The following is a 22,887-nucleotide window of genomic DNA, read 5'->3' on the forward strand; positions in this document are numbered from 1 at the left end:
CCCTGGCCACATTCTCTGCTTTCCGAGGTTGAGTTCACTAGGGTTCAATGTAGGAAAACATTTGACAACAGAATGCAAATATCAGTGTTCTTATTGGACATGTTCAGGTAGAGTAGTTTGTCCTCACTTGACTCCATTTCAAAATGTATGCTCTCTACTGAACACAACCCAGATTTAGGGTCAATACCACTTCAATTCTGGAAATGAAATTCCCAAGTTTAGAAATGAAAAAAATATTCAGGAACTGGAATTCACTGAGTCCTGACTGAATTGAAAGGAAACGTATCCAAACTACTGTTGCTTAAGAATTGCCTCTGTTTCTAACATCTTCCTCTACCTCTCTCTCTCCTCTGTGCCCCATGCCAGCTACCCTCTTTGCCAGCTTGCTCATCCGGCCCCCGCCCAAAATGGTGGGCCGACAGACCCCGCAGGACCGACAGAGAGCCGTCGTCTTCATCATGGGTTTCCTCATGGGAGGGGACGACGAGTGAGGGGTTAAGAGTCAGGGGTTAGGGCTCAGACATCCTCCAGGCTGGACCTTTTGATAACTGTTATAAGAGTGGAGTTTTGGTGCACTCAAGGCGTGTGTGTGGAAGACCATGGTGTGACACCCCTGCGCCCCCTGGCCCTTAGGGGATGTGTGTTGGATCCTGTGGTGGGAGAGCAAACAGTGTAGTTATATGGGACCCTCTCTTTTATCACAGGTTCTTATCAATGCCCGGACCCCAGCCATTGTTGTTCAGTCACTCACAACCATCATAGTTTTCACCTCTGCTCATAGTGTAGCTGCAGGACCAGGGGTTTAGGTGTTGGTCGCTTGGAGTGACAGTGAACTGACTGATGCCTCTCTGCACTTTTTGCTGTACCAGAAGACCTGTATGCCCTGTCTAAGGATCACCCCCCCCCCCCCAGGTGACCCCCATGCGTCATATAACATGTTCCATGCCAAAATGACTCCCTATACCTGATCTGAATCTGAACTCTGAATGAAAATACAATATGTGTGTATGTATGTGTGTACTGTATGTATGCATGTATGTACGAACCCATAGATACTAAGATAATGATGATCCGTTAGTCCATGACACTAAAGATGGACCACATAGGTGGTCGTCCAGAAGATTTGGATTGCAGCTACCCGATGCATCCTACTCTCGGGGTGAACTATTCAAACCATCAGTAGCCAGTGATATTGGGCACAAAATACTTCTAGTGAACACAGAGAGACTGAGTGAATCCTTGCTTGTCGGAAAATCTGATAAAGGAAGATTTCCGTTGTTACAAGATAACGATGACAATGGGGAGAAGTCCCGTCTGGGTTCTGTGATATTGGGAGATGTTAGAATGATCAGTGGGCTGTACTTTAAACGAATGTTATTTATTTTCTTTTTTTCCTTGCATTACTTTTGTTCACCATCTTTATAGTTTATTTCACCTTCATAATTATTTTAAGAGACCACTTTTTTGCATATTGTTTAACTGCCCATGGTTGTTCAAACCCACCTTTTGCTTCTGCCATTCTGAAACACGTGTTGTTCAATATCAGTGAGAGTACATTGCAACTCTGAACCCGTCACACTAACTTCACAATAGAGTGATCAGTCATCACGCCTGCATTTATTTGCCATTTTTATGGGCCAGTTTTTCAGACCCAGAGATGAACATTCTCTATTGAGCATGCTTTTTTTTTTTTCAAGAGTAGGCTTTTAATGAGTCCCAGAAACCAGCCCTACAGAACATCAGAGAGAGAACACCTCTACGGTATGTCTTAACTGTTGTAAATAGTCCTCCTGTCCCCATTGTCCACGATGTTTGACTCTGCTGTCAACTCTTACTATGCTGGTGCAAACTATGTGTTCTTGTGTTTTCAAAATGTATGTGCTGTGTGTTCGTCATGCAGGTGGTACCGTCGTTTTTAATGTCTGCCATGTCCTCATTTACTTTTTTCTTTCCTTGCTTCAGCCTCACTATCTGCCTTCATGCTGATTTAGAGCTTCGTTGTTTTGGGCTTGTGTGCTCATGCAAGGGTATTTTTTGTCACTTTGTCTCCCGCAGTATATTCAGACAATATAATGTCCTGTTTTGCTTTCTTTGTGTCCCATATGGCAGCCTATTTTCTTTATAGTGCTCCACTTTAGACCAGAGCTCTGATCAAAAGCACTGCACTATATAGGGTGCCATTTCAGACACACTCTTTTACCTTTTTCTGTGACTAAGCATTTTTTTACAGTGCAGGTTGAACAGGATTTAGTTGTTCATTACACCCTGAGAAACGAAAACTGTTTTCCAGACACATTATCTTTTCTGGGCCACAAAGGAAATGTTTTTTTTCCCCGAACGCTGTCGTGGATTGTGTTATGGTTATGAAATGGGGAACTCCAATGCTGTGCAATTTCAACAGTGTTTCCTCCCTGTGTTTGACACTGTCTAGTAATTTTAGCAGTAATATGTCAACATTTCTCCTGGTCGGCACTTTACAGGCCGGTTATGTGACACGGTTGGTATGTGACACCCATTTCCACTGGAACTGTTGCCCTGGCGTACGTCTCCAGTCAGCTAATCATGCCAGAAAAGCCTGTTACTTAATCAACAGACACTTCAAGACTAGCCTGGTTCCGTACACTGTATGTGTTGTAGCCAACCCCTCTATTGTTTTCATTCCATGCTAAGGTATGACATCGAGTATTGATTTGCCTACAGCATACACAGTATGGAACCTGGCTACTACAGGTCCAGCCTAATAAATACATTTCAAACAGTGTTTCAATGGGTTAAATAACATTTATAGCTAACACACCGACAGTCTTGCCAGAAAAGCCTGTACTTCGTAATGTTGTTTAACAGGCATTGCCGGACCATTGCTACACCTGAAAATGCGTTCTGAGACGGAAGTTTTTGTTTCAGTGTGTTACATAATCTTATAGCTATAACACTGACAGTTCGTTAATCAAAGCACTTACCGGTTTCTATGTCAGTGTTAGCTCTGTACCTGAAAGGAGTTTGAGTGGAGTGGGCCTTGTGTATATTTCTGTGCCTCGCTGCAATCATTCCATACAGTATATTTCTAAAATGGGCCAGGCATGCCTTTAGCATTCGTCAGAATTGTCATAGACTTAAGCGCTTTGCTTAGCTTTGCCAAACCATGGCTGGCCCTGGATGGATTTGTCCTTCTGGTTGTCTCGGAGTCAAAAGAGGAGGAACAGGAAATCTGGTATTTTCATCTCATTCACAACACAAAGCTTTTACATCAGAAATAAGGCCAACCCAAGCTGAGGCGAGATTGTCAGGACTGAAAAGTCATATTTGGGAGAGAAATCCACACTCATGCTTCCTTATTTCTCTTCATCTGGCGCCTGTCTGTGTATTCATGTGTTGGTTTATGCGCTCCGCTCCTCTTCATGCCTCAAGTTTTGTAATGGTCTGTCTAGTAATAATGCTACATATGCAAAGGAAAACTTGCACAACTGTTTTCAATGTATATTTTGTGTGGTACTTTTAATTTATTTAACGGAAATAAAATAATGTATAAAAAACGTCCTTTGTTTTAACTTTTTTTTCCTAAGAAATACCCAATTGTTCACATGTGATACTCTAAGTAATCACAGTCCCCCACTTTTGGAAATCCTAAGAAAACATTCAAGTCAACAATATGGTGACATCGTTGCTATGGCCGACTTGTCTGCTCCGTGTGAAATGGCCAGCTGTTGGTGTGAGCCCCTATAGTTAGTCCAGTCAGCGGGCCGTGAGAGATCCATCGCCTGGATGCAACATTCCCCTTCATCTCCGTGTATAAAGTCCTCAAACTGGACTCACTCTCATCCGTTTGCCATTATTTGTTACTGTAGCTCCAGCCTGCAGTACGTGTCCCAGTATCAACCATGGCCATGCTGAGAGTGTCGTCCTACCGCCGGCAGTTTGAGGAGCAGTGGAGTCGGAATGGACGGTCCAGCGGAAGCTGTGGAGGGCAGTACCGCTCCTCAGCGGTCAAGGCCAGGTCAGTGTGTGGTTTCTTGGTAGCCCCCTCACCTCTTCATGGCTTAGAGGGCCTGGGTCCTATTCAGTTGGGGGGGGGGAGCATTTAGAAACTGAGTGAAATGTGGAGGTACTACCTAAACTCAACGATTATTGTTTCCTGTCACAAAATGTTTTGCTACGGTAAGCCCTATCAACGTGACTCAACATGCATACGGACCACTGGAGATGGGCTTTATGGAGAACACCCTGTGCACTGAGGATGGCTTACTACAGTGTACCACAGGCCAGAAAGCTAGTGTGCTTTCTTCTTGGGTACCGCTTAGATTATAACTAGAACGTGTCAGACAACATCTATGGGACCAGGCAGCAACATCCCAGGGACCAGACGTTCGTTTCCTTTCACTCCTTAAGTATTTGTAAATATTGATTTAATTGAATCGCAAGCAAATGTGTGGTAGCTTTGCATGGTTTTCATATGCAGTGTTGAATGTCCCCCAGTTGGCTATTGTGTGTTTAGTGTTAGTTACGCACGTTGGTTACATTAGGTGTCAGTACCATGTGAAAAGTTAGAAGGGTGTTGACAAATGCCTTTTGTACTTCCATCAGATAATGACGACTTATTCCCCTCGGCTGTGTTCATTTACACAGATCTAATTTGGGAGGGGCAGCAGTGCATTAAATACTTTTTAGGGGTTGCTATCTTTTATTTTCTATGTACATCCACAAAATCTGACGCTGATACTTTTCTGAAATGTGTTATGCTAGTGTGTCTGTCTCTCTCCAGGGCTTTATACAAACTCGGGCCTCTCCTAAGCTGTGTGTCTCCCACAGGGGTGCGGCTGCTGAGGAGTGTTCGTGTGACCAGCTGGACTTTGTGACTGCCAAGACGCTCAATAAGGAGACTCTGGTCCGATTCGCTGAAGACCGCAGCACAATTGCCGCCCTAAATGATCGCTTTGTTGCCCTCATCAACATGGTGAGCCCGGGATGGATTCAACCCTTGAAACATTATTCTATGGTTCTATAATGTTATATAAACTTGACACCTAAGGGTCACAATGAACACTAACTTGAGCACTGTGCTCAATTTTAGATTGACCAACAAACACAGTAGAACCAATGGGAAAGTCCCAAAAGTTCAAAGGTATTTCTTAATGTATTTGACCCAAGTCTATTCTACACAGATGCTCCAAGGAAGCAACCCCCAAAAATTCTGGTAACCTTCCCCAAATTCCCAGATTTTCCAGAAATCACATTTGGAATATTCCCGCAATCAAGAGGGAATAAGCAGGAATTCTAATAGTCAAACTGGGATTTCTGGAAAAACTGGGAATTATGGGAAAATGACCAGAATTTTGCAACCCTTAACGTTCATGTACATTCCTATACCATTGTACATGCTGTGTGCGCCCTATAGGCACGCTGCTTTGAGGAGGACAATGAGTTTCTGGAGGCCCAGATCTGTGAGCTGGAGGAGAGGATGACCAGCCAACAGACCACCTCCACTGCCGTAGCTGTCCCTGAATACAGCCTGGGCGCCGTGGTGGAGAGACTGCGCAAGGACAGGGTACATATTAACAGTGCAGCAGAGTGGAGGCATTCATGTCACACGAATGCTAAGAGAAAAGGAACCTGTTGTCTAATGGTGGTTGGTTCCCATGACAGATAAGTAGTGTGAATGTGTGTGCGAACGAATGTGAGTGTGTATGTGTCAGCGTGAGCGTCTGTATGTACAGCCACTGTGCAGATGGAAAGAGGGGATACCTAGTCAGTTGTACAACTGAATACAGTTAAGTTGAATGCGTCTTCCACATTTAACCCAACCCCTCTGAATCAGAGAGGCACGGGGGCTGCCAAATGGACAGGTAGCCATTGTCACAGACCATTACCATTACTTACCAGTGCCAGACTGATAAGTAATTGTGTGTGTCCAGGACCAGAGCCTGTTTGATGTGGAGGAGCTGAGGAGAGAGCTGGAGTGTCTGCAGGAGCAGTATGAGGAGACCGTTCAGCAGAGGACCCTCATCCAACTGGAGCAGGAAGACATTGGCCTGGTAATGACCTCACTTCCTGTGCCATTTTGGTGTTATTGTTTAGTAATTGTGTTGAATTGGTGTCTTCGTTGGTAATTTATTCTCTAACAATATGTAGACTTTTCATGTGTGCTACTGTCAATTTAGAACATGTATGTAGACATAGATCTAACTTGTGGTGGCTCAACTTTTATACCCAATTTACCCAGTTTGAACATTCCTCAAAATGAAAGATTGAAAATAGGCAAGGAAGGGTGGAAAGAAGCATGAAGTATCTAAATGTTCAAAGAAGGCCAATATCTCTTTAGGAGCACTTATAAACTGACTGTACTAATGTATAACTACCACTAGACGGCACTATTGCCATGATTTGCCAACACTGTTTTATTCTCTACTATAAAAAAAAAAAGAATTTCATAAGCTGTGTGGCTCAGCATAGCCCTGCTGCTCCTCTGTATCTCTACCCACAGGGTGTTGATTAATTATCAGTCCTACAGTCTGGGCCGGTGGCCACAACACAACCACAAAACCCCAGTCCTAACAAATCCTACCATCCCATTCCCTCTCATTCCCTCACTGCCTGCCACACATGTTCCTGCCATCACAGCCCATCTCCCCACTGCCAGCCCAGATATGGGAGAAGCTGTTTACATGTCTCCTTATTGAGTCATTCAGTCTTTAATTTCTCCTATACAGATGTAATACAGACTGTAATGTAGTCGGTGCAGTAATGCTGCTTGCTGGCTGGCTGGCTTGCTGGCTGGCTCAGCTTCTGGCTCCGATAGAAAAGCAGCTGGAGCGTGGAGAGAGCTTAGAGTCGGTGGGAAACAAACAAACAGAAACAGGCAGGGAGAGGAGAGATTGAATTTGATTGTGAACCAGTGTTGGAAGCAGCTCCACGAGAGGAGGCTGCAGTCTTTCTCAGTAGGCAAGCAGACAGACTTTGGAAGAGGCTTAAAACAAGGCATGGCTGGGTATTTAAAATCCAGCCTTGCAATTAGCTATTGATTAAGCCTGTTTGTATTTTGTGCTAAAGCTGCCCACATCTTGGACAACCTCCATGGTCTGTCTGTCCGTCTCTCTGCCAGCCAATTCTCTGAGTGTTCTTTTGAGCTTTTATCTGGGGCTGAGGCTTATAGTGTTTAAAAGGTTCAGCAGGCTCCCACCAAGGCTTCCCACAGTGGAAGAAGGCTGGAGGAGCTGGCTGGTTCTCATCCAAATCCTAAGCAGAAGATGATGCTATAAAGCACAGCTAGCCTGACGCGATGGATGGGGAACAAGAGAAGGGTGATCTAGGGGGGATTTATTTGGTTTTTACAGTCCATAGACTGTGAGTGCATGACTCTCCAATTTACGGACGTGTGTTTGCCCATAGATAACAGTAACAGACAGCCTGCCTTACGTGTCACGTCCATCAGGGACCCATGTGTTCCAGCAGCCACAGCAGGAAGGTTCCACCGTTGGACCCTACCCGTTTCGCATTCAGATACAAATGCTAGCACCAGGAGTAATTGAATTCATCACCAATTAATCAGGCACTTAAAAAGGGCTGGATAAACCCTGCTGCTGAATGGAATCGAGGACGAAGGCATTTTTAGCTAATTAGCCCCTCTTCCTCTGCCTTGCGTTGTCTAGCTATCTGCTGGTTGAGAAAATAGTGTGTCATGGTACTGTATTTTAAATCGACCCCTACCCCTACCCCAAGCCCTTGCCGCCTCCCTACCCCTTACCACTCCTAGCCCCTACCTCCTCCCCACCCCTTACCACCCCTAGCCCCCTGTTTCAGCATGACAATGCACGGCTCCATGTCACAAGGATATGTACACAATTCCTGGATGTTGAAAATGTCCCAGTTCTTCCATGGACTGCATACTCACCAGAGATGTCACCCATTTAAGCAAGTTTGGGATGCTCTGGATCGATGTGTATGACCGCTTATTCCAGTTCCCTCCAATATCCAGCAACTTCACACGGCTATTGAAGAGGAGTGGGATAACATTCCACAGGCCACAATCAACAGCCTGATCAACTCTGTGAAGGAGATGTGTCGCGCTGCATGAGGCAAATGGTGGTCACACCAGATACCGACTGGTTTTCTGATCCAGGTCCCTACCTTTTTTTAAGGTATCTGTGACCAACAGATGCATATCTGTATTACCAGTAATGTGGAAGATTAGGGCTAAATGAATTTATTGTAATTGACTGATTTATTTTTATGAACTGTAACTCAGTAAAATATTTAAAATGGTTGCATGTTGAGTTTTATGTTGTTCAGTGTCGATATTATTGGATTGGTGTAAGCCAGTGTTTCCCAATTATGGTTCTAGGGACCCAAAGGGGTACACATTTTAATTTTTGCCCTAGCACTAACACACCTGATTCAACTAAAGGCTTAATCTGAGTTGATTAGTTGAATCAAGCGTCATAGTTCTAGGGCAAAAACAAACATGTGCACCCCTTTGGGCCCCCAGCACCAGGATTGGGAAACACTGGTGTAAGCAATCTTGTGAAAATGATATCTAGACTATCAGAAGACAAGCGGGTGCTTTCGGTTTTCTATTGACCTGGCTGTCTGCTACCCCTTTTGTAGGAAGTGGATGTAGTGACCGCAGACTGTCTGGCCCTGAGGGAGCAGGTGAAAATCTATGAGGAACAACTGGCTCACATGGAGGCACAGCATGAGACGGTAAGAGAGAAGGGACATATCCTAGATATGACTGGCTGGATGGCAAACATTGATTACCCCACAGTATTAGTACACAAATGTGGAAAAGTGTACTACTCAATGGCTCTCTGGGTCATTACTTACAAGTGCATGCCCACAGACTGTTTTCCCACTGAGTCTTCAGATCTCTGGCAAGGTTTGCTGAACCACCTCATTTACACAAGCAGTAAGCTTTTCTCTTTAGGGTTTGCCGGAGGCAACACGGTTCAGATGACCCCGGCCACCTTGTTGACTAGGTTTTACCATGAACAGTAGTTATTTTACAAGGAACAATTGTGATACTGAAGCAGGATTAGAGCACAGCAAAGCAGGGTAGAACCAGAATAAGCCTTGCCAAGGATAGATCTCACAGGTGATATAACCAGTTGTTAAAGGAAATTTCTAACATGTGAAGTTCATAAGAGCATGTCAAGTAATGGCTTTAATTTCTGGTCAAACAGGGGGAAAGGGGGTCTTAGAAAACATTTGCAAACAAAAAGTCTTAAAGGGTATTAGAAATACATCAAAACACAAGTTGAAGTAAAGACCTCTGCCAACTAATATCAGCACTTATATTTTGTTTTGGAGAAATTATTTTCCTTCTGTTATTTTAAGAAACATTGCCTTGTGCCTTGTAATTCCATTACCAAAAACCCACATATCTTTAAAGGGCCAGTGCAGTCAAAAATGTAATTGTCCTGTGTTTTCTATATATTTCCACACTACATAATTGTTTTAATTTATTGTCACAAACACCAGATAGCTGCAGTGAAATGTATTGTTTGAGGTTGGAATAATACTGTGAAATCATGAAAATGATAATGCCCTTTTAGTGTTTGAAAAGACCGCTGGAAATGTCTATTTTAGCCTGCCTGGTGACATCACCAGGTGGTAAATGAGTTTATAGACCAATCATTTTATATATTTTTTATTTTACCAGGTAAGTTGACTGAACACGTTCTCATTTACAGCACGACCTGGGGAATAGTTACAAGGGAGAGGAGGAGGGATGAATGAGCCAATTGGAAGCTGGGGATGATTAGGAGGTCATGATGGTATGAGGGCCAGATTGGGAATTTATCCAGGACACCGGGGTTAACACCCCTACTCTTACAAAACTGCCATGGGACCTTTAGTGACCACTGAGAGTCAGGGCACCCGTTTATCGTACCACCCGAAAGACGGCACTCTACACAGGGCAATGTCAGCAGCATACCACCCTGCATCCAAATGTTGGCTTGCTTCTGAAGCTAAGCAGGGTTGGTCCTGGTTGGTCCCTGCATGGGAGACCAGATGCTGCTGGAAGTGGTGTTGGAGGGCCAGTAGGAGGCAACCTTTCCTCTGGTCTAAAAAAAATATTCCAATGCCCCAGGGCAGTGATTGGGGACATTGCCCTGTGTTGGGTGCCGTCTTTCGGATGGGACGTTAAATGGGTGTCCTGACTCTCTAAAGGTCCCGTGGCACTTATCGTAAGAGTAGGAGTGTTAATGCAATATCAGAGGGAGAGGGGCATAAGGAGACAGCAGAATAGAAGGTAGGAGAGGCCGAGGCGGTAGGAGAGGCCGAGGCGGTAGGAGAGGCCGAGGCGGTAGGAGAGGCCGAGGCGGTAGGAGAGGCCGAGGCAGAGAGACAAGAAACTGGGAGCAGTGAGAGAGGGAGAAAGCGAGGCAGTTCCATCACTCTGTTTTTTTTCTCCTCTGTGAAGCCCGACCACTCGGCTGGCCGGCTACGTTTAACACACTCCCTCAGGGACATGCTCGATAACTCCCTGCACTGAATAACTCACAGCACCGGCTCAATACCAAATGAAAACAGAAGTCCTCCTTTGTTTTATTAACTGCTATTATTACCAGGCATTTCCAAACACCTATTCCCCTGATGAATCAGCCGCCGTTACTCATGTCGAGGAAAAATTAGATGAGGGTCAAGCTGCTTGGGTATTTCTCCAACACTTCATTCTGCTATGATGGATGCATGGAGGTTAATAATGGAGTTTTAGGTATTGTGACCTGAAGACGTACATGGTGGGGGCTTAATGTTGTTACCTACTTACATAATGGTGTGTGTGTCTGCAGACGGTTCAGAATATGGTGGCCCCTGTAGAGGGTCCAGCTGCAGCAGGGAGAGGAGTCCTGGAGTTCTGCAACCCTGACATCAAGTCAGCCATCATAGATATCAAGGAGAACTACAGCCAGCTGGCTGAGACCATCCAGGTACAGAGTCTGGAGCGTACACACAATGTGCATGTCACAAAAACAGAACACACACACAGAACACACACTTCAATGTAACTCCTGACAGCCCACTCACCGGCTACACACCACTCCCCCTTTCTTCCCCAAACCGTCTGGCTAAACCTGAGCCTTCTCACATCACAGAGGGATGGGCCTGCTTGTTTTCTTTTCCTCTTGAAATAACACTAGAGGTGAACCTTAGAATCAGAGGTGCTGCCGCACACCAGTACAGACCCACTTTGTCCCTCTGTGTCTTGCGTTGGTGTGTCTATGTTGGTGTGTTTCAGAAAGAGAGTTTGTGTGAGTGTGTGTTACAAGCTAGAGGTGCTCTGCTGGGGTCAACCTTGCTCTCCGGTGGGTCTGACCCTCCTTAGGGTCCCGGGTCGGGGATGTCTGCCCCCCCCTAGCAAGGTCACGTTCGTAATCAGACCCCTGGGCTCCTTCCCAGGCCCCTAGGCGGCGTGTGTGTGTGCATGTGTATGTGAAAAGGCTTTGGGCTAAATTTACAACCAGGTTACCCGTGATTAAAGTCAATATTTGACGTCCATTTATGTCTGTGGACGGCAAAAGATGACGTGGAAACCGGCCACTAGGGGCAACTAAGTTTTGGTTTTGCGAGGCCGTTGTGGACGGGGATGGTGGATGGGCGTGAGCATCGACCTCTGATTCCAAAGGTTGCAAATTTGAATCCAGTGATAGAAACTTTAAGATTTCGGAGTTAATGCCTAAACTTAACCCTAACCTTAAACATTAGAAGTTCATTCCTAAACTTAACCTTACACACTTTGAAATTTGACGTTTGCAACAACTTCGAAATTAGACGTTTGCAAAACATGGATGAACGTCTAATTCTGACGTGAGACTGTGAGAACTAGTTGAAATTGACCACAGCTCTTATTCTCTCTAACCCAGACACTTACACTCTCCTTCCCACTTCATCCTCCCCTCCTCCTCCTTCCCTCGTTCATTGCCAGCTGGACAGCTTGCGGTCTGGGCCTGGCCTCCATTAGTGTCTCACAAGGTGCAATTGTCTCCATCCCCAAATGATTGCCATTGGGATTGAAGTGTAATTGTCATTGCTGGCTAACTCTGACACACCTGTGAGCCCTTGTTGCCACTCATTTGCTGTCTTAAGTTGTTCCCCTTCACCATTCCCTTTATGGGGGAAAGGGTAACACTTTATTGGAAGTGTATCTACATAAGGACTTCATTGCACATGAATAACCCATGCATACTGCATTTCTAAACAACAACCGTAAGACAACTGAAATATCTACTTGTGGTTATTGTACTTGTGGTTACCCCCCCCCCCCCCCCCTTGGAACGTAATTTAAGGGAAACACTATCATCTAGTGTCATGCACTAAATTGAAGGTAGTAACTATGTTATGTTCCAGTGTGAGTGCAGGGAAACTGGTGCGGTTGTTGCTGGTGCTGTTGTCGCCATTGGAGCTGGAAAGGAGCTGGCGGTGGCCAGACCTGCGGGGGTCACAGGCGTCGGCCAAATAACGGACGTCAGCGAGCTGAAGAAACTGGTGAGGAACCGCTATCTCTCTCTCTCTGGCATGCACCTACTTTTTTTTTAGACAATCACTACCTGCTGATTTTACTCTGTTTTCTCAAGTTTTCTTTCTCTCCTGTAAACTTTCCTTCCAGTAAATTCACAGCTCTCAGACATCTTCTTAGAAAAAGCCCCACCATGAGTTCAGCATCAAACATCAGCCACGAAATCGAGAGGAATTGTAGAAAATGTATGGCTTCTTCCCACAGACAGTAAAGTTTAGGGAGGGAAAGGCAGTTCACTCCTCAGGAGTTCTCCATGAGTGACATCTCTCTCGTTCTCTCTCGTTCTCTCTCGCTCGCTCTCTCTCGCTCTCTCTCGCTCTCTCTCGCTCTCTCTCATTTTTAGACAGACTTTTCACAGTACTCTCTCTTCTTCATCATCAACTTCTTAAAACTTCACACATTCCTCCTCTGTGTCTCAAGAGACTCCAACCCCAAACTGAACAATGGAAATAGAACCTCATCTATCACCCATCTCCTAGAGAAAAAGAAACACACAACAGACAGGCTTTATTGAGAAAATGGTAGAATGTCTCAGTACAGTCTTTCAAGCATTAGTCTCCAACCACCCCAAAACTCAATAATTCACTCAAGTTTACAGTATTCAAGGAAATGCTGGAACTTCCCATTGCAGTTCATCCATCATTCAAGAATCAACACTTAATAGAATCAGGCCCCCTCGGTAACCGCAGTCGCGCTCTCATAACACCGTCTCCTCTTCCCTTAATGTGCAGCACGCGAGCCCTCTCTCTGCCTAGCCTGGGCCTAGTCTGATGGACATGTCCCTGCCTGTCGTTCTCCCTCCCTTAATCTATCTCTCACCGGCCATGATGGATGTTCCAGTTCTGGTTTCTCACTGAGACACAACTTGGCCAAACAAACAACCTTGCAGTGAAATCAGACTCAGCTTAGAGATGTGTATAATAGAGGGGGATGACACACACCCACCCCCCTGCCCACACACAGGGCATCCAACCAGGGGAGAGAGGGAGGGGGGGAGAGAGCGAGACCTAGCTGACTGGGGCCGTCTGCCAGATGACTACTATATAGTTCACTACTTTTGACCAGATGTCAAAAGTAATGTACTATATAGAGAATCGAGTGCCATTTAGGACGTAGCCTGGAGCTCCTGTGGTCTACCTGAAAGAGAAGCAGACAGCCTGAATGCTCATCTGTCTCTGACAGCTAATTTTAACTTCTCTGGACAAAAATATAAATGCAACATGCAACAATTTCAAAGTTCATATGAGGAATTCAGTCAATTGAAATAAATGCATTAGTCGCTAGTCTATGGATTTCACATGACTGGAAATACAGATATGTATCTGTTGGTCATAGATATCTTTCACGGTATTTCTGTGTGTTCAAATTGCCATCGATAAAATTAAATAGCATTTGTTGTCCGTAGCTTAAGCCTGCCCATACCATAACCCCACCGCCACCATGGGGCACAATGTTCACAACGTTGACATCAGCCAACATGACGCCATACACGTGGTCTGCGAATTCTCTAAAACGTTGGACATTAAATTCTCTGGCAACAGCTCTAGTGGATATTCCTGCAATCAGCATGCCAATTGCGCACTCCCTCAACACTTTAGACATCTGTGGTATTGTGTTGTGTGACAAAACTGCACATTTTAGAGTGGCCTTTTATTGTCGCCAGCACAAGTTGCACCTGTGTAATGATCATGATGTTTAATCAGCTTCGTGATATGCCACACCTGTCAGGTGGATGGATTATCTTTGCGAAGGAGAAATGCTCACTAACAGGGATGTTAACAAATTTGTGCACAACATTTGAGCTTTTCGTGTGTATGGAACATTTCTGCGATCTTTTATTTCAATTCATGAAACACTTTACATGTTGGTGTTACGTACGCCTCTTGGAAGAGGGAACGCAACGCCCTGCTACAACTCAACGCCCCATAGAGTGAAAGAGGTATGGGATTGTAGGTGCGAGTAAGGATGACAAAGGTAGAGAATTTACCGTTTACTGGGAATTTATTCCATCACACGGTAATTTTTGGGAAAAGGGGCTGGACGGAACCAAAGCAAAGAAAGTAAATGTCAAAGCCCCCTCTCCTACCTTACCTACCTACCCACTACTTACCTAACTTAGTACCACCTGGTGCGCTAACCAAAATACAGGGGGGTGGTCCGCCCAGGTCTTACCTAGTGTGCATAGACAGTGAATACTACGGGTTACGTATGCCCGCCGGCCTCTTGCCTAAGCACTCCCTAGGTGCCTTCCCCATCCCCCATGGGAACAAAAACAGAATACAAACGTAAGTAAACAATTTCAATAATCAAAAACACTGCCTCCTATGGGGACACACATACCTTAAAAGCAGCGGCTACAAAGTACTTAACAGAAAGCCTGTCTCTCAGCAAAAACCAACACATGACATACTAATCATCTCCCTCAGCAACAATCACAGAACATAACCATCAGCTCTATCTGAGAAACAACCAACACATGATATAACCCTCAGCTCTCTTCTGAGCAACAGAACACTGGCTTATATAGCTGGAAGAAGGAATCTAATGGGATACAGCTGTATCCTGACGAGGGGACGGGGTCAGCTCTCCAATCATCGATGTGGCCGACCAATCAGCTGCTTGGGGGGAATTTCAGGAAGCCATCCTGAAACACACACATACAAACAAAAACCGGGGAACGTAACAGTTGGATTTATATTTTTGTTCAGTGTACTTACAGCACGAAGCCGGGTGTGATTGTATGTGTGTTAGGAAGAGAGTATACAGTTTGAGGTTTCAATGTGCTGTTTAGAATGACATTGGCAGAGATTAAGTCACGCATCTCATGTTTCCTCTGACCATGTACCTGAATTTCTGTGTTTGTGTTTGTACTTGTGTGTATAGATTGCAGAGCTTGAAAAGGAGCTTGCAGAGCTGGAGAAGTGTGGTGAGGAGCTGGAAGATGAGATTGAGATGAAGAGAGAAGCATATGTGGAGGAGATCTTTGAGCTGGAGGTAAGAGGGACAGACCACACCGAGCTTAAACTGACCCCAGTACAGTACCCCACCATCTCTGCTCCAAGTAGACACTGCCCCTAATCACAGATCTAAGAACAGTTGACCCTACTCTCAATCCTAATCACAGATCTAGGAACAGTTTATCCTTCCCTCAATCCAAACCAAAGATCTAGAAACAGTTTTTCCCACCCTCAAACCGAATCACAGATCTAGGAACAGTTTATCCTACCCTCAATCCTAATCACAGATCTAGGAACAGTTTACCCTACCCTCAATCCTAAGGGTAGAAAGTTAAATATCAGACCATAGACCAGCTGTTAGGGTCAACTTCTACCTCCACCCATCCCATAAACCCAATGGTTCTATTCCAATAATTTCTACCTCCACCCATCCCATAAACCCAATGGCTTTATTCCAATAACTTCTACCTCCACCCATCCCATAAACCCAATGGCTCTATTCCAATAAACACACTAGCATACCACTTAGAATGTGTCCAATACTTAGATACATGGCTTAACACTAAGTGGTAGTATACTTGTACGGCTATTAGAACATAGCCCATTATCTCTCTGTTTCTCCTCAGTGTCGTATTGAAGAGATGCGGGAGCAGCAGCATGACCTGCAGGTCCAGATGAGGGAACAATGTGATGACTACGAGGAGCTGCTGGGTCAGAAGATGGCCCGGGAAATCGAGATCGCTGCCTACAGGTGGGCCCTATCAAATCAAATTGTATTTGTCACATGCGCAAAATACAACAGGTGTAGACCTTAACGTGAAATGCTTACTTACAAGATCTTAACCAACAATGCAGCTCAAGAAAGAGTTAAGAAAATATTTACTAAATAAACGAAAATGAAATATATATATATATATATATATATATATATATATATATATATATATATATATATATATATATATATATATATATCAATCAGAGAAGTAACACAAGAAAATTACATAACAATAACGAGGCTATATACAGGGCGTATCGGTACCAAGTCAATGTACGGGTGTACAGTTAAGTCGAGGAAATTTGTAATGTGACTATGCGTAGATAATAAACAGCGAGTAGCAGCAGTGTAAAAACAAAGAGGGGGGGGGGGTGTAAATAGTCCGGGCGGCCATTTGATAACTTTTTCAGCAGTCTCATGGCTTGGGGTAGAAGCTGTTATGGAACCGTTTGGTTCTAGACTTGGCGTATCCGGTACCACTTGCCGTGCGGTAGCAGAGAGAACAGTCTATGACTTGGGTGACTGGAGTCTTTGACATTTTTGGGGCCTTCCTCTGACACCGCCTAGTATATACGTCCTGGATGTCCGGAAGCTCTGGGCCGTACGCACACGCGCCTTACGGGTCAGATGCCGAGTAGTTTCCATACCAGGCGGTGATGCAACCGGTCAGGATGCAGCTGTATAACTTTTTGAGGATCTGGGGACCTATGCTAAATCTTTTTAGTCTCCTGAGGGGGAAAAGGTTTTGTCGTGCCCTCTTCACAACTGTCTTGGTGTTTGGACCATGATAGTTTGTTGGTGATGTGGACACCAAGCGACTTGAAACTCTCGACCTGTTCCATTTCAGCCCTGTCTATGTTAATGGAGACCTGTTCGGCCCTTCTTTTCCTGTAGTCCACAATCATCTCCTTTGTCTTACTCGCATTGAGGGAGAGGTTGTTGTCCTGGCACCACACTACCAGGTCTCTGACCTCCTCCCCATAGACTGTCTCATCACTGTTGGTAATCAGGCCTACCACTGTTGTGTCATCAGCAAACTTAATGAGTCGTGCTTGGCCACGTAGTCGTGGGTGAACAGGGAGTACAGGAGAGGACTAAGCACGCACCGCTGAGGGGCCCCAGTGTGTTGTTGCTTACCCTTACAGGAAGTCCAGGATCCCGTCAGGAAGTCCAGGATCCAGTTGCAGAGGGAGGTGTTTAGGCTCAGGGTCCTTAGCTTAGTGATGAGATTTGTGGGCACTATGGTGTTGAATTCTGAGCTGTAATCAATGAACAGCATTCTCACATAGGTGTTCCTTTTGTTCAGGTGGGAAAGGGCAGTGTGGAGTGCGATTAAAAATTGTGTCATCTGTGGATCTGTTAGGGTGGTATGTGAATTGGAGTAGGTCTAGGGTTTCCGGCATGATGATGTTGTGAGCCATGACCAGCCTTTCAAAGCACTTCATGGCTACCGATATGGGGCGGTAATCATTTAGGCAGGTTACCTTCGCTTTCTTGGGCGCAGGGACTATGGTGGTCTGTTTGAAACATGTAGGTATTACAGACTCGGTCAGGAAGAAGTTGAAAATGTCAGTAAAGACACTTGCCAGTTGGTCCGTGCGTTCTTTGAGTACACGTCCTGGTAATCCATCTGGCCCCACGGCTTTGTGAATATTGACCTGTTGAAAGGTCTTGCTCACGGAGAGTGTGATCACACAGTCGTCCCGAACAGCTGGTGCTCTCATGCAGGCTTCAGTGCTGCTTGCCTCAAAGCGCATATAAAAGCATTTAGCTCTTCTGGTAGGCTTGCGTCACTGGGCAGCTTGCGGCTGGGTTTCCCATTGTAGTCCGTAATATTTTTCAAACTTAGTCCTGTATTGACGCTTTGCCTGTTTGACAGTTCATCTGAGGGCATAGGGGGATTTCTTATAAGCATCCGGATTAGTGTCCCACTCCTTGAAAGCGGCAGCTCTAGCCTTTAGCGCGGTGTGGATGTTGCCTGTAACCCATGGCTTCTGGTTGGGAAATGTACGTACGGTCACTGTGGGGACGACGTCGTTGATGCATTGATTGATGAAGCTGGTGAATGAGGTGGTATACTCCTCAATTCCATTGGATGAATTCAGGAACATATTCCAGTCTGTGCTAGGAAAACAGTCCTGAAGCATAGCATCTGTGTCATCGGACCACTTCCGTATTGAGCGAGTCACTGGTACTTCCTGCTTTAGTTTTTATTTGTAAGTAGGAATCAGAAGGATAGAATTATGGGCAGATTTGCCAAATGAATGGCGAGGGAGAGCTTTGTATGTGTCTCTGTGTGGGGATAAAGGTGGTCTAGACTTTTTTTTCCTCCTCTGGTTGCACATGTGACATGCTGGTAGAAATAATGTAAAACAGATTTAAGTTTGCCTGCATTAAAGTCCCCGGCCACTAGGAGTGCCGTTTCTGGATGAGCATTTTCTTGTTTGCTTATGGCCTTGTACAGCTCATTGAGTGCGGTCTTAGTGCCAGCATCGGTTTGTGGTGGTAAATAGACGGCTATGAATAATATAAATTAGACCTCGCTTGGTAGATAGTGTGGTCAACAGTTCATCATGAGGTATTCTACCTCAGGCGAGCAATACCGCAACACTTCTTTAATATTAGACATCGTGCACCATCAGTTACTGACAAATAGACACACCTCCTCGACCCTTGTCTTACCAGATGTAGCTGCTCTGTCCACTGATGCACGGAGAAGCCAGCCAGCTCATATTACGTGTCGTCGTTCAGCCACGCCTCGGTGAAACATAAGATATTACAGTTTTTAATGTCCTGTTGGTAGGGTAGTCTTAATCATAGATCGTCTAGCTAATTTTCTAATGATTCCACGTTGGCCAATAATATGGAGGGTAGTGGTGGTTTACTTACTCATTGGCGAATTCTTACAAGACACTCCTCCCCCTTTTTCTGTCTTTTCTTCACGCTGATGACGGGAATTTGTGCCTTGTCTTGACAAAGCATATCCTTCACATCGGAATCTTTAAAGAAAAAATATTTTTCCAGTTTGAGGTGAATAATTGCTTTTCTGATATCCAGAAGCTCTTTTCGGTCATAAGAGAAGGTAGCAGCAACATTATGTACAAAACAAGTTACAAACAATGCGAAAAAACAAACAAAATAGCACAGTTGGTCAGGAGCCAGTAAAATGGCAGCCATCCCCTCCAGCGCCATACTAGAGGCACTGATACATTTCACCCAAAATTCCTATGCATAACAATGGATAACCTACAGGGTACTCAAGGCTTATGTAGTAGTGAAAAAGACTGCACAGCAGTGTTAACTAGTGATTGTTCAAACATGATTGGTCACAGACAACAGCACAAAGGTCAAGAAGGTAGAGACAACAATGCATCACGCAAAGCAGCCACAACTGTCAGTAAGAGTGTCCATGATTGAGTCTTTAAATGAAGAAATTGAGATAAAACTGTCCAGTTTGAGTGTTTGTTGCAGCTCGTTCCAGTCGCTAGCTGCAACGAACTGAAAAGAGGACTGACCCAGGGATGTGTGCGCTTTGGGGACCTTTAACAGAATGTTACTGACAGAACGGGTGTTGTATGTGGAGGATGAGGGCTGCAGTAGATATCTCAGATAGGGGGAAGTGAGGCCTAAGAGGGTTTTATAAATAAGCATCAACCAGTGGGTCTGCGACGGGTATACAGAGATGACCAGTTTACAGAAGAGTATAGAGTGCAGTGATGTGTCCTATAAGGAACATTGGTGGCGAATCGGATGGCTGAATGGTAAAGAACATCTAGCCGCTTGAGAGCACCCTTACCTGCCGATCTATAAATTACGTCTCTGTAATCTAGCGTGGGTAGGATGGTCATCTGAATCAGGGTTAGTTTGGCAGCTGGGGTGAAAGAGGAGCGATTACGATAGAGGAAACCAAGTCTAGATTTAACTTTAGCCTGCAGCTTTGATATGTGCTGAGAGAAGGACAGTGCACCGTCTAGCCATACTCCCAAGTACTTGTATGAGGTGACTACCTCAAGCTCTAAACCCTCAGAGGTAGTAATCACACTTGTGTGGAGAGGGGCATTCTTCTTACCAAACCGCATGACCTTTGTTTTGGAGGTGTTCAGAACAAGGCAGAGAAAGCTTGTTGGACACTTGCAAAGCTTTTTTGTAGTGCGTTTAAAACAAAATCCAGGGAGGGGCCAGCTGAGTAGAAGACTGTATCATCTGCATATAAATGGATGAGAGAGCTTCCTACTGCCTGAACTATGTTGTTGATGTAAATTGAGAAGAGTGTACAGAGGCCTCTGTAGTATTACAATGACAATGGCATCTTCAGATGACGTGATATTTTTGATTTTGTTCACAATATTTGTGTAGCCCTACATTGTGAACATGTAGTATATGTGACATGTCACCTGGGCAACTCCATATCCATAATATCCATATTAAGACATTCCTGAGAACAAAGGCCTGACATCCGAGGTTAACTGGGGTCACAGGAAACAAAGGCCCTACGACAGCCCCAGAAAACATGATGCAGTTTCCTGTCCGGTGTCCTTGAAGACGTTTTTTGTGTTTCTGTCATGCCTCCCTCCTGTTGTGTGTGTGTCTGTGTGTCTGTCTATCTGTGCGCTCAACCATCTGCCATCCTGGTATGTAGAATGATGCACATTGCCCTTGCCGACCCCCTACATTTGGACTCCCCTCCATACGCATCCGATCCTTGGGAGGCCCCCCCGATACATCCTTGCGGATCAGGAAGAGGCAGCCTCAAACAATTCCTCATTAGAATGGACAGGGGGGACCTCACACTGTCAGGACCGTGGGCTGGGTCTCTGCCAAGCCACTTTATCCGCCAGCCTGTTAATGTCAGCAGCCCCGCAACACACCATAGCCTCCTTTTAAACACTCTGGTCCCTGAATAGACTGTTCCAAAGACACGCACCACATAGACTCAAGACACGGGCGCACATTAACATACACACACACGGACACTTAGGCAAGGCACAGGCAGGCAAGATGGTCTGGGTGCGACATTGCTTAACTTTTTTTAAACATTTTGCTAACAGGGCTGTTTTGTCATCTGTGATTAAAACCATGAATAAGAAATGAAATATAGCTTCTCTCCACACTTTGGAAATGTGTCTGCGGAAGAGAGCCTAATGACACGAGTCTCGCCTGTAAAATGTACACTGAGCCGTTTGGACCAGATGCTCGGCGCTGTTGTAGCTCCCCAGTGACAGAGTCTTAATGTTAACAATTCACTTTCAGCAGTATTACGTGTGTAACTCGGACTGTGAGCAGGGCCTATAGGGCTCTGGTCAAAAGTAGTGCACTATAGGGAATAAGGTGCCATTTGGGACACAAACAATGTCTTAGTGGTAGACGACACAACAACAAGCAGAAGTTTAAATAGATTTTGAGATTACCCCTAGCCCTGATATGGTGGCTATAATGAATGAATGAAAATAGGAACAACTGATGGAATTCATCTGATCTAATTCACATCTTATCTAAACAATCTGGTTGAAATCAAGTGCTGGACAGAAAAATGTTCTCAATAATAGGAAAAAGTAATGTCCGTAACTCCGATAGGTATGCTTCCATAGTGGCTTATTAAGCAGTACATCAAACAGACAATGTTTCTATGGAGGCTAGCCATGTTGGGTCTAAGTCCTCCTAGCTGAAGTGGAAGAACTCTGTGTGTGTGTGTTATCAGCAGACCTTCTTACTGTTGTTTTCCTTTTCCTCTCTTCCCTTTCCTCTCTTCTATTCCCAGAGGTTTGGTGGAAGAGGAGGATGAGAGGCTTTGCTACCTGTGAGAGGAACCGATGCAGACCAGACCAACCAACCTGCTTTCGGCGATGGAGATCCTCCCATACAGATTTCATGCGTTGCCAAAACACAACAGACCTAAGTCAGCCATTAGAGATCACATGAAGCTAACCGCCACACAACCATTTGAGCAGATGTAAAAGTATCATTGACCGATTAATCATGACAGAGGTCTGGAGGGTGTGCCAGGGCCATTGATAACAGGTCACTGGCAGGTGACCCCTGTCCTATAAGAAAGATGGAATTGTCTAACATTGGGGTGGAGGGGGATGGGACTGGGTAGAGAGTGTGTATTCAGTGTCTGTGAAATTTCCCTAAGTGGTCTCTATCTGTTGTGGCTACAGTCTCTGGAGCTAACTCACTGATATGACACACACACACACACACACACACACACACACACACACACTGACTGACCCTGCAGAATCATTTACCTCCCGTTACCCCTCACTCCAGCATGAGCCCATTAAACGCTCTTAACCACTGACCTCTCCACTGTTCACAGCCATTGGACAGCTCTTATATCCCATAAGATAGCCTTCACCGATCATGGCAGGTCACCTATCATTTGTTTTACAGTCATGCATTAATGTTTTACACAGAAATGGCAGTCAAGTCAGTTACACTGTTCATGTATACTTGCGAACTGCTATATTAGTTTTGCAAATGGTTGTTTTCAGTTGACATTCTGCAGCTCCCGTACAGCTGGCCAGCAGATAGCTTTTGTGCTGTTCCTGACTTATTTGCTCATTCTCTGCCCATGACACCTGGAAGAACTTAGTCAAGTTAAAACCATAACAATAAAAAAAACATTTTGCTTGACATCA

General features: G+C 45.0%; 2 protein-coding genes across 7 annotated transcripts in view; both read left to right on the forward strand.

Moving 5' to 3' along the window:
• The window catches only part of ocrl (OCRL inositol polyphosphate-5-phosphatase), a 35,360-nt gene extending 31,827 nt beyond the window's left edge, over positions 1-3,533 (forward strand). For all 5 annotated transcript variants that reach the window (XM_029770660.1, XM_029770663.1, XM_029770661.1 and 2 more), the window contains one exon: positions 367-3,533. In XM_029770660.1, the coding sequence (XP_029626520.1) occupies positions 367-491 (125 nt within the window). In that variant the 3' untranslated portion in view covers positions 492-3,533. The remainder of the gene's footprint in view (positions 1-366) is intronic.
• Positions 958-22,887, forward strand: vimr2 (vimentin-related 2). 2 transcript variants are annotated; one of them, XM_029770668.1, is made up of 11 exons: positions 958-1,761; positions 3,846-3,994; positions 4,807-4,951; positions 5,393-5,542; positions 5,910-6,029; positions 8,599-8,694; positions 10,788-10,925; positions 12,343-12,480; positions 15,395-15,505; positions 16,095-16,219; positions 22,005-22,887. In XM_029770668.1, exons 2-11 carry the CDS (start codon positions 3,879-3,881, stop codon positions 22,045-22,047), a joined length of 1,182 nt encoding a protein of 393 aa, XP_029626528.1. In that variant the 5' UTR covers positions 958-1,761; positions 3,846-3,878; the 3' UTR covers positions 22,048-22,887. The 2 variants fall into 2 exon arrangements, with proteins under 2 accessions (XP_029626528.1, XP_029626527.1); XM_029770667.1 differs by lacking the exon at positions 958-1,761 and having other exon boundaries at positions 3,807-3,994.

Source organism: Salmo trutta, chromosome 13, assembly GCF_901001165.1.
Source record: "Salmo trutta chromosome 13, fSalTru1.1, whole genome shotgun sequence".
Lineage (NCBI taxonomy): Eukaryota > Metazoa > Chordata > Actinopteri > Salmoniformes > Salmonidae > Salmo > Salmo trutta.